At 39.5% G+C, this 12,303-nt stretch overlaps 1 protein-coding gene across 1 annotated transcript in view; it reads right to left on the bottom strand.

The window, feature by feature from the left end:
• The window catches only part of PHGDH (phosphoglycerate dehydrogenase), a 376,392-nt gene that overhangs the window by 17,727 nt on the left and 346,362 nt on the right, over positions 1 to 12,303 (bottom strand). The window contains exon 11 of the mRNA XM_044075497.1: positions 4,783 to 5,005. Coding sequence (XP_043931432.1) covers positions 4,783 to 5,005 — 223 coding nt within the window. The remainder of the gene's footprint in view (positions 1 to 4,782; positions 5,006 to 12,303) is intronic.

The raw sequence follows: 12,303 nt of genomic DNA, 5'->3' as shown, positions 1-12,303 counted from the left end.
AGGGACTTTGGGGAGGCCATGTGCCTCCTCTTACATGAATGCTTATGAGAGGCCTCCTCAGTGGGACTTTCTGAAGAGGGCTCATAAGTCATGGGGGGTTCCACAATAGGATCCACCTGGGGGTCCTCTGGCACGGGCTGTCCCTGGGACAAGCTGATGGGTGTAGTGACCAAATCCAAGGCAGCCTGGGTGGAGTCCAAGGCAATGGGCTGGGGTCTTAATCCCTGGGAGAGAACCCTCTCCACCAAGTTGAAGGCAGAAGGACAGCACACCTCCTTGGCAACCAACAAGGAAGAAGTTCAGCCCGGCTCCGTCATGAGGATCGAGGCAAAGGCCAAGGTAGCCAGGGTTCCAAAGGAACGTCTCGGATCTGACAAAGTTGGAGCCGAAGACATCTCCGTTCCCTTGGATCTGGCTCCCTGTTCTCGGCCCCGAAAGTTGCTCGGATCCGAACAAGTCTGATACGAGGAACTCAAGGTAATGGCCGGCGTCGAGGTTGGAGGAACCGTCGGCACCGAACTCCCAGCTCAGAGGATCCTTGGATCCATAAACCTAGAGACAGATGGTCAGATCGGGGAAGGAGAGATAGGATGGAAGAAGGGCATAGAGGTCCCCTCTCCGGCCGGAGAGGGGCCTGACGAGACTCTCATTTGGATTTAGGTCCGAATTAATCTACGCATCATCCTGTCCTTGTCAAGCTCCGATAGACTCAGAGTCGACAGCGAAGAGGTGACCGACTCGGATCTGGCCCTATGAGACTACCTCGAAGAAGGCCTCCGATCCAAGGGCTCCGTCGGCTCCGGGGAGAACCTCGGGGAATGGAGCCGAGAAGTGGTCCTAACAACTTTCACAGGTGGACTGGGAAAAGGTTCTCGCTCAGGAGATCGCTTGCAGTGCCTCTCCCCTTTTCTCTCTCTCTTTTTTGTCCTTATCTGCAGCTTTTGTCCCCACCTCAGCAGGCTTAGAGGGAGGTTGAGTCCCAGCCTGGGGGGGGGTTGGTCGGCTACAGGAGCCGATGTCGAGGCCGTCGTCTCTAAGGCAGAAACTGGTAGCAGGCCCTTGGCTACCAGTTTTGCCTTCCTTTCTTTAAGGGCTCTGGGACTGAACCCTGCACACACAGCGCATGGCAAACTAAGATGGGGAACGCCAAGGCAAATAACACACAGAGTGTGGCCATCAGCCGGTGAAAGCTTGTGGCCACACTCTGTGCATTTCTTGAACATTGGTTTAGGCTGGTCAGCCATAATACACTCCACGGAGCCAAACGCTAAACTAGACACATGCACTCTCAGGGGTTGGCTAGGCCTACTCTTTTCAAGAAAGAAACACAAACTTTCTAACTACTTTTTTTTTTTTTTTTTTTTTAACAAACCGACGATAAGACGAACGGGAAGAAGGGCCATCACAAACAACTACTCTCACACACTAACTAAAGAATCAAAAGTTCCACTTACACTACCCAACTTGGAGCTATAGAGACCATGATGCATACGCATGAAGCGGCAAACGAGATCTGAGGGAAGGTAGGAGAGGTGAAGGATTATGGGTAAGGGAAGGAGCTTGGAGCAGATGCTTGATAAAATGTTGCCGGCTTGGATCCGATATGGATCCGAAGACCCACAGGTTGCAGATAAATGAAGTTAACTACTTCAGATCAATTATTTCATTCTACATTTATTGTTTGTATTACAAAAACATTACATTATGTTTTGTAGTGTGTACCTAAAAAAATACAGCAGACTTTTTATAGGGGAAGTCAAGCGATAAACTGAAAGTAACGGAATGATGTCTGCTTGTATGTCAGCAAAGTATCTGACCATATCACACAAAGAACAGTGAACAAATTTAGACTTAGAATGGGTCACGGGGTAATAGCATTGGTACAAAACCAGTCAAAGGGTGATAGGACAAACAAGGGAAAGCACTTAGATGAAAGAATGGTTACTAGTGGTATTCTACACATGTTGTCAGAAGCAGTGTCTAAGTACATGGCACTGTAAATGGTCTGAATGGAAGAACATGCAATTCAACTGATAACACAAACATGAAACAACTGAAGCAAAATAATGTGCATCAACCTTAAGTGCATTAACACTAGCAATGAAACTGATTTTTTTTTTTACCAATTGTCAGATTATGCCTTGATATTACTATACTGTACTGTAAAACTGCAGAAAATTCACACAAAAGTGTTTTACCTATTGATAATGTATAGATGTATACAGACTTCCATAACAGCCACCACCTCTTTGGACAAAGTACCTCCTTGTGGCGCGTTTGAGTAGCAATATTAAACTTATTGGCCTCTGTGGCACATTTTTGTGCCATTAAGAATAGCAGACTGAAGGAGAAGAAGAAGAATCATAGGTCTAGACCAAGGAAGAAGCTACTTCGTTGCACATCCTGATTCGGGAGATGGTTTTGGGATCAGGATTGCTCAAGACCACTAGAAGAAGAAATATCACAGGGATAGGTGGGGTCCTCCCTGCCTCATGTCAGTACCTCATTTCTTGCTGATAAGCAGACTCATGTGTAGTGTGCGAGGCTATGTTATATAATATGTCAGGTCAATCAGAAATAAGCCAGGTACTATATATTGGACGTGCACTGTGCAATCAATCTGATAGATATCAAGGCAACATGCTTGGATGCATATTAACGGTCTTGCCATCAGTCTTTTCCCAGTAGCAGGAAGCATGGCCATTTGCTATTCATCAGTACTGGAATACACAACAGTGAAGGCTTTAGGTTCTAATACCTTTAAATATAAAGGGCAAAAGTGAATTGCAGATTCCTTCTTGTATACCATCCACCTGGTTACCTTGGACTGGAGTGTTTCTGCAAGAGCTCTCTGATTTCCATATTAGACATGGGCTTGTCAGACATGGGTGATCCAGACTTGTGTGACGAATTGAACAACGTGACCTTTGACAAAGCTTATGAATGTTGTTTCAGTCACACATTTGACCTGTTGTACTTTCAACCCTGGCCTTGCGCGGTTGTCCAGATCTTGCTTCAGACTGCGGAGTGCAATTATATTCCACAAGTTTCACACATTACTGTGGACTATGGTGTTTCTATCCATACAAGACACAGCTTCTTAATGATTAGGGTAATCAATCTTTGGAGGTGGACTTTCTATAGAAGTTGTGCCCTGTCACAAACCTTCCACTCACTACAAAAATTACTCAGGTGATCTATGCTCAGCCATTTTCCTTACTAACATCACATCCCTTGTTGGATCCTTGTTAGTCTGACTTTAAGTTAAGGCACAACAAGGAGACAACTCTGGAGTGTTTAATAATTCAGCCTTGGCCTTACTTGAGCTCCCTGTAGCTTTTGACATGATGGCCCATGGGATCTTCACTGAGCATCTCAGGCTGCACTGTGGTTCATCAGCTAATGCCCTTGACTGACACTCCTCATCTCTTACAGTGAACTCAGGGAGTGGTGTCTGGTTTTCATTTACTGGGCTCTCACTCAGACTTCAGTTCACCTCATGGCTTGACTTTGGCTCTCCTGCTATTCACTGGGTACATGCTACAGCTTAGGAAGCCATTTTAGGTAAAAGTACTTTCTATCAATCAGTCTATTCAATGACGCCGCTCCTTTTACCAATACAGAATGCCAGATTTTTCAACTTAGCAGGATTCCTTGGATTTCATCCTTTATACTCCTTTACCATAAAGTACAGTTGTGTTTTGAGTGTGGTCACTGCAGCAGAGAATTTCAGGCAACTCTGCGGCAGGCTGAGGTCCTATACCTGCCTAGACTTTCAGAACAGTGCACCCTTCCCCCAGACCAGGATGACGTGATCTTGACTTCAGAAGACTATGTATTTGGTATAAAGATGACATCTGCCCGTTTCATCTTTGGTTCTTCTTCACCATCTTTAAGTCAGTATCAGGAAGGGTAGAAAAAGTTGCTTAGCTAAAATAAATGGGAGCTTTCTGTATTACAGAAATACCCAAGGGTTTGGGTGGGACAAACCCCAGGAGGTCCATAGCTCTTTTCTGAGAAGCTGGGGTCTTACGCATTTTGCTACTAAAAATGCTCTCTCCTCACTAAGAACAGAGTCTTCAAAAGAATGGTCCTTTGGGGTTGAGTCAGAGGCTAAATTGTTTTTCACATCCAAGTCATAAGAAGGGGGGGGGGGGGACAAAGGTGACATAACCCTGATCTTCCTTATCTGTTCTTCAGCTGAATCCTAGACCATAATATCTGACAAATACACTCTCTGTGTTGAATGGCACACTGTACATCAATGAACATGGCAAGAAAGAGCTAAAGAAAGCATTGATGAATGTTAGTTTTATACTATGTAGTATGTGAAGGCATCTGAGGTAAGGTGAAGGCGTAGTCAGCCTGGCAGAAGAGAAAATGGTTAGCTCTGAAAGTCTTGCTGGAAGTACAACCTCAGACTGAGGCAGGGTTTCCCCTGAAGTTATGACTGCAACAGTGATCCACAGGAAGAAGATGCTGTATTTCTTCTTACCTTAACTGCTTATGAAACTGTTCAATTGCTTTATATGTTTTAACTTTGCTTATATACAGATTTGTTAAAAATATACTGGAATTACGTAATGGCATGAAAAACACTTAATATTGTACAATAGCTGGAATTTCAACTTGTAGAAATGGAATTTCATTTTGAACTGTAAATCAGTAGGCAGTCTAACCCAATCAATATGTGCACACATTTTTATATGTCATCAATTCATAAAGTAGTACCAATCAGCACAATTCTGCTATGTAATGTTGTATTTTATAATGTCTTCTTACCAATGACTGAAGTCAAAGTAGAAGAATCTACCAAGGCCTTGTAAAGTAGCAAGTTACCAGATAAAGAAACTGGTTGCTTAAATGCAGATCCATTTAATCCCAGAAGCACAGGAACACCTCCATGAACAGATCCACATATTAGATGTGAAGAAGCCACCACTGTGATGCAAGCTGTGCTTTTCCCATCCTGTTCATTGACTGTATCCTTATGCTCTGTAATAATCTGTGCATGAAGAGAAATTGAAAAAAGTTTTAAAAATAATAAGTCTGAATTTGACAAGGCTGCCTTAAGAACCAGAAAGGAATGCAATGAGCAATATATCTAGTTTAACATCAATATAGAAATGGCACATTGAAGTCATTCAACACCTTTAGCCCTAAGACTGAAGGTGGAGCAACCCACCACATGCTCAGAGATATGGAAGGCAAATGAAAATGTACACTTACCAGAAAATTAAAGATATTACAGCACTCACATCAACTTTAAGAGAAGGTCTTCTGCTGTACACTAATATATGAACACGCTTCTGTGCTCGCTTATAAGGCACTTCATATTTCTTTAAGTTCATGCTCAAGAAACTCCGACCCTCTGGTGTATTGAGATGAAGTCCTGACTGCTCCCCAGATAATGAATCACTGGCATGGAAGGCCAGGCATGAGCAACCAACACTGGCATGCCCACCCTAAAGGAGGAAGGCAGCTTGGATTGATGCACTAACAGCAGCAGGAAAGCAGGTGTATTGCTACAGCAAAAAAGCCAGCATTCCCATGCTGCAAGTGGTCTGCCTTTCTCTAGGCAGCTATAGAAAAGTTCACAAGGATTCCTCAGGGGTGAGAATAGGACAGTCGCACATCCGCAGACTAGACCACAAACTTAACACCAGACTCCTACCTTCACCGGAGACTGAATAAGATGCAGGCTCTTGTCCCAGTGGAGAATGCATGGGCCAACTGGGTGCAGAAAGGGGAGACACTGGGCTGATCCTTGGTTCATACTCAAGGGACATGTCCCCAATGGGTCACAACAGCCTCACAGTGCTCAAGTTAAAGGCTGTGTAATTTACATTTCTGACGGCCTCTGTGCCATGTACCAAGTACAAAGCAGAAAAGTACGTTACACCCTAAGTAAACTGATGTTATTAAATTATCATAAAAATAGCTTTGGGTGATCATGGTTCATTTTCATAAACTAGTAGGACTTGGGAAATGTTGCCAACAGGGATGATTGCAAATAGGGGTACAGAAAAAAGGTAAGAGGAGTCTGGAATCTACTGCAGAAACCTGGCAAAGGAACCATAGTATTTAGGAACAAATAACTCAGGCAGGAAAGGTAATAGTGTGGGATGAGGCCAAGAAGACATTTGGATTGCAGGCTAGAGACTGTATTTCCTACCAGGGCTTGATCTCAGAGTACAGACAAACAGTAAAGGATAGGGGAATTTTAAGTCAAAGACCTGCTCTGGTAGAGTTCGTAGTTGAAAACCAAAAAACGATCTGGAACACAATAAGAGAAGGCTCGAACTATAAAAGTAATTTAATATTGCCACACAAGTGAAATTAGCGCTTTCGGCAGGTAAAATAACCCACCTTCCTCAGATTACACAGCTGGACATGAAAAACTCATTTATACATTAATGCATAAAATATGCCCAATTGCCTTAAAGTGCATTATTCAAACAATTAAGTTGCCATAGCGACCTTAAAGTAAGATCGCTACCTGCATGATTTTACTTGCGCTGCTGTCAGCTATAAAAATGCATACATATAAAAACACCAAATATTTAAAACATGAATGCATATCTTGCTTATTGCTAAACAATTAACCAAAATCTCTTCCCTTGCATTACGGCAGGCTGTTTATGTATTTACAAATACGGAAATTAATGCAAAAGGTGAATAATCACTTAAAAAGTAAAAAACCATATACATGGCTCTACACTTTATCAACCACAAAGGTTTCAAAAGTGTAAAATATCCATTATACATTATATTGTAAATAGTACTGTTGTAATGGCACTTATTATTTAAAAACTGATGGTATTATACATACATTTGTACCTAAATAAATCCAAAAGTTGTGTCAAAAGGTCACGCTATTGCTAAACAGTTCTTACTCTTACTGCTATAAAGCAATGTTAATATGACACATGAATATACCCTTAAATAAATAAAACATTAAATGTTAGTTCCCATGTTCAAAAAGGCCTAAATTTCATATTAAAGCCCACAAGTTCGTTCCTCTATTTATATGAAAACCAAAACATTATATTCATAATCATGACATGTATTGTATTATATCTACCTATTATAGGCTAACCACTTCAAAACACATTTAATAGAGAGAGCCTCATTAATACCTGGTATAACTTGTGCCCTAGTACAATTTGCCAACATAATTCGTCAATCTCCAGGCGGACTTGCCAAGGTCCCCCTCTAATGTCTTGTTTTCTTTGCTGCAGGATAACAAACTTAAAGGAATGTCCACTATTTTCAACTACATGCCGAGCTAGAGCATTATTCTGATCCTGTTTGGAAACCGCATTTATATGCTCATAAATTCTAATTTTTAATTTACGCTCGGTTTTTCCTATGTAAAAAGCTTTACATAGATTACATAGGGCAGCATAGACCACTGATTTTGTTTCACAATTGAAGTGGCCATTAATCTTATATTCTGTGTCATTTATGCTGCAAGTGGTACCAATCTTTATATACATACACTGACTGCATGTTCCACATCTGTGCATCCCTAATGGACAGTTAGACATCCTTTTTTGTTTCGTTTTTTCCATAATGCATTTGAGGTTGTCCCCCCTCCTGTATGTTATTTTAGGTTTATCACCAACAAGGGCAACTAGTCCTTTATCATGTTTAACAACCTCCCAATTTTTGTTTATAATTTCCCTTATCTGTTGAAAATCCATAGAATATGTGTGAAGGAAACTACAACAAAAGTTAGGCTTAGGTAGATTAGATGTGAATGTCTCTACTTGTAAACTTGAAATTTCAGGATTAACATCCAAGTTATTAGTTTTATAACAGGAAGCAGGGGTGAAAAATAACCCCCCACCCTTTTGTTAGTAACTTCTAGTACGATATTATTGACTAGACATAAAGGATACCCCCTAGATGTGAACATAGCTATCAATTTTTCACATTCCATTTGAAAATCGTTATCATCCGTCACCATCCGTGCTGCCCTGACCAGTTGGCTCTTAATAACTGATCTTTTTTGATGGTACGGATGGTTGCTCGAAAAATGTAACAGTGAGTTACAATATGTGGGCTTTCTATATATAGTACTTTTGAATCTATTATTGGTAATGTCCTTAGATAAAAGAACATCCAAGTAGTTCATTTCAGAGTCAGCCACTGAATATGTGAAACTAAGGAATTCAGTCATACTTGTCATATTATCGATAAACTGTGGGATAACTGATTTATCTCCCTTCCAAATACAGAAAATATCGTCCTGATACCTTGTATAAAAGGAGACATGTTGTTGAAAAATATCATCCTTGAACAGGAATTCATCCTCCCAGTGAGTCATCACTGCATTCGCAAATGAGCCCCCACAAGGGGAGCCCATCGCCACACCTGATGTTTGTAGGTAGAAGTTACCTTCAAAGGTAAAAAAATTGTTCTTTAACACTAGTTCAAGAAGAGTTTCAACAGTGTAAATGATATCATCCGATATTTTTCTAACTGACAAAAACTCCCTGACCCATGATAGGCCTAAATCCTGGGGTATAACCGTATAGAGGTCTTTAACATCTATTGTCAAAAACACTGAATCAACGGCATATGTTTGATTGCTAATGTCCCTCAAGAAAGACCAAGAGTCTTTGCAAATATGCTTGACTGCTCCTATAAGAGGCTTCAAAATGCTATCCACATACTTAGCGCAAGCATATGTGATGGAGCCTCTTCCATCAATAATAGGTCTGAAAGGTGGGGCCTGTAATCGCTTATGTAGCTTAGGTGCACCAAAAAATGCAGGAATTCTAGGTGCAGACATCTCCAAATAATGGAAAACGTCTGAATCAATAAACCCCTCCAAAAACAGATCATTGAGAACACCATATATTTTTCTATATGCACCATGGATTTCATTTAATGATACCTGCTCATAGGCCGTTGTGTCGAGATGTTCCATCATGTATTCGACATATTTATATTGATCCATCAAGACCACACCCCCACCTTTGTCAGGTCTCATGACCCGGACGTTGCAATCCTGCAACAGGTGTAAAAAGTCCCATTCGAGTCTTGACATGTTGTTACCACCTTTAACCCTGCTATATATGACGTGGTTTTTAATAGCCCACAAATCTAATTCACACATTTTTTCAAAGGTTGATAAAATAGGATGTAACAATGGGTTATAAGAACTTGACACTTTTATACTGTTAATAACCTGAGTGTTATTCCCCATTAAAAAATTCAAGTTTAATTTTCTGACATAAATTTTTAGGTCAATTATAGTCCTAGTTATGTCCATATGTCGAGCAGGAACAAATGTTAGATCCTTAGCGAAAAAATCAACCATATCCTGTTGTATATTCAATAAGGTGTAATTGTACAAAACAAAGTCACTATAAGAACTTCTTAAAAGAATAGGGTCAATACCAAAATCAAGGTTCATGGTCATCTCCTCCTCCCCCGTCTTTTGTTCCTCGCATTGTTCTGCCTCTGTATTTGAGGGGGTTTTTTCTTCTTGGAATTGTTCACCAAGTGAAAACCCTGATTATTCTGTTCTATCTCGTCTTCCATAATAATGTTCTGTTGGTTGAAAATTCATTGATCCTGCTGCTTGTACATGTCCCTGATTGGGGACCTGGACATTACCATTGCCATTATTGTTGTTGTTAAACCTAGGGCTCCTTCTTGGCCCATGCCTTTGTTCAGTTGGATAGTTACTGTTACTAAAATTGTTATTGTTTAACCTTTGATTTGGTTCCCTTGTTGGTGATAAACCTAAAATAACATACAGGAGGGGGGACAACCTCAAATGCATTATGGAAAAAACGAAACAAAAAAGGAAAAACCGAGCGTAAATTAAAAATTAGAATTTATGAGCATATAAATGCGGTTTCCAAACAGGATCAGAATAATGCTCTAGCTCGGCATGTAGTTGAAAATAGTGGACATTCCTTTAAGTTTGTTATCCTGCAGCAAAGAAAACAAGACATTAGAGGGGGACCTTGGCAAGTCCGCCTGGAGATTGACGAATTATGTTGGCAAATTCGTACTAGGGCACAAGTTATACCAGGTATTAATGAGGCTCTCTCTATTAAATGTGTTTTGAAGTGGTTAGCCTATAATAGGTAGATATAATACAATACATGTCATGATTATGAATATAATGTTTTGGTTTTCATATAAATAGAGGAACGAACTTGTGGGCTTTAATATGAAATTTAGGCCTTTTTGAACATGGGAACTAACATTTAACGTTTTATTTATTTAAGGGTATATTCATGTGTCATATTAACATTGCTTTATAGCAGTAAGAGTAAGAACTGTTTAGCAATAGCGTGACCTTTTGACACAACTTTTGGATTTATTTAGGTACAAATGTATGTATAATACCATCAGTTTTTAAATAATAAGTGCCATTACAACAGTACTATTTACAATATAATGTATAATGGATATTTTACACTTTTGAAACCTTTGTGGTTGATAAAGTGTAGAGCCATGTATATGGTTTTTTACTTTTAAGTGATTATTCACCTTTTGCATTAATTTCCGATTTGTAAATACGTAAACAGCCTGCCGTAATGCAAGGGAAGAGATTTTGGTTAATTGTTTAGCAATAAGCAAGATATGCATTCATGTTTTAAATATTTGGTGTTTTTATATGTATGCATTTTTATAGCTGACAGCAGCGCAAGTAAAATCATGCAGGTAGCGATCTTACTTTAAGGTCGCTATGGCAACTTAATTGTTTGAATAATGCACTTTAAGGCAATTGGGCATATTTTATGCATTAATGTATAAATGAGTTTTTCATGTCCAGCTGTGTAATCTGAGGAAGGTGGGTTATTTTACCTGCCGAAAGCGCTAATTTCACTTGTGTGGCAATATTAAATTACTTTTATAGTTCGAGCCTTCTCTTATTGTGTTCCAGATCGTTTTTTGGTTTTAAAGAGTTCGTAGTTGAATCTGGAACAGAAGTAGCTGTTAAAAAAGTGATAATTAGTACAGCATATAAAACACTGTATGATAACTATAAGAATCAATCAGAGGAGATTAGAAAAAAATTGGGAAGAGAGACTGGAAAAGCAATTTACAAGTAAACAGTGGGAAGACATATGTATAGCTTCCAAGTATGCAACCAAGTCAGAAGGTTTAGAATCTTTGCTAGGAAGTGTTTGCATTGGTATTTTTATACGTCAAGCAGACTTCACAAAGAATTTTTCCTTGGGGAGAAAATGTTGGAGGTGTGATAGAGAAGAAAGAGGTAACTGGGAACATATGTTCTGGGAGTGTAATGAGTTAGAAAATTTAAAAAATTCTCTACAGAGTACTCTATTGAAATATTGGGTTAACAAATGGCTGTAAGCAAGGAAATTATTCTTTTGAGCTGGGATACTGGATCTGAATTGCCTAGACAAAGTAAGGCCTTATTGAGTATAATTCTGTTGGCTGCCCAAAAATCAATTACTAAAAATGGAAATCAAAGTCTACAACAACTGAATATTATAAAAGAAATATAAAAGAACTGGAAGAAGGATCTTTAGAAAAGAGAAGGAGCAAATTACATAGAAGTAAACAAACAGTGGGAACAATACATGCATAATGTTCAAGAGGAGAAGTAAGGTTTAAGAGAAGGCAGGAATTCAGCATTTTTTGTAATGTTGGACTGATACTAGTAAAGAAAACATGGGTGATGAATACTGTACTTAAATGGAAAAAATGTTAAAATAGTTTGGTTTCTTTTCTGTTAATGTATGTTTTCCTATGTCTTAAGTGATAATTTAATAAATGTGTTTAAAAAAATCTATTAGTACTGTGGCTATAGATCTTAGCTGGGCAAACCAAAAATTCCTAGGATTTAACTCTCCTCCTTATCCATAATGCGGGCACACTTTTCACTACTCTCCAGATCTGCTGAATGCCACTCTAGAGTGGACAATAAACAAAAGTAAAAGGAGATATACATCTAAAGGTACAGCGGTACCGACTCCCCACCAGATACTCCATCTGCCAGTCCAATGGAAGGAGTCGAAATATGTTGAAGAGGATGAACTATAGCCATGCAGAGATAATATATGCTAAATATATAGCTTTTATATCTGACATGGTCTGGCTGCCCCTCTTCAAAAAATTATTAAGTCAAAGTCTTTATTCTCCTTCTCCTGGATGGTATCCTGAAAAGTATCTTGTGTGACCCTGAAAAAAATACCTACATCTTGTGCTTGTATCCCTCTTACCCTGGCAAATAAAAGTATTCAGAGTAGCCCATGTTGTGCATGCACAAATATTGTTCAGGGATGCATTTTTAAAGAATGCTTT

This window comes from Protopterus annectens, chromosome 6.part1 (genome assembly GCF_019279795.1).
Source record: "Protopterus annectens isolate FY-2018-M chromosome 6.part1, PAN1.0, whole genome shotgun sequence".
NCBI classification, from domain to species: domain Eukaryota; kingdom Metazoa; phylum Chordata; order Ceratodontiformes; family Protopteridae; genus Protopterus; species Protopterus annectens.
Note: the sequence above shows the minus strand (reverse complement) of the source record. Positions and strands in the feature narration are given on the sequence as shown.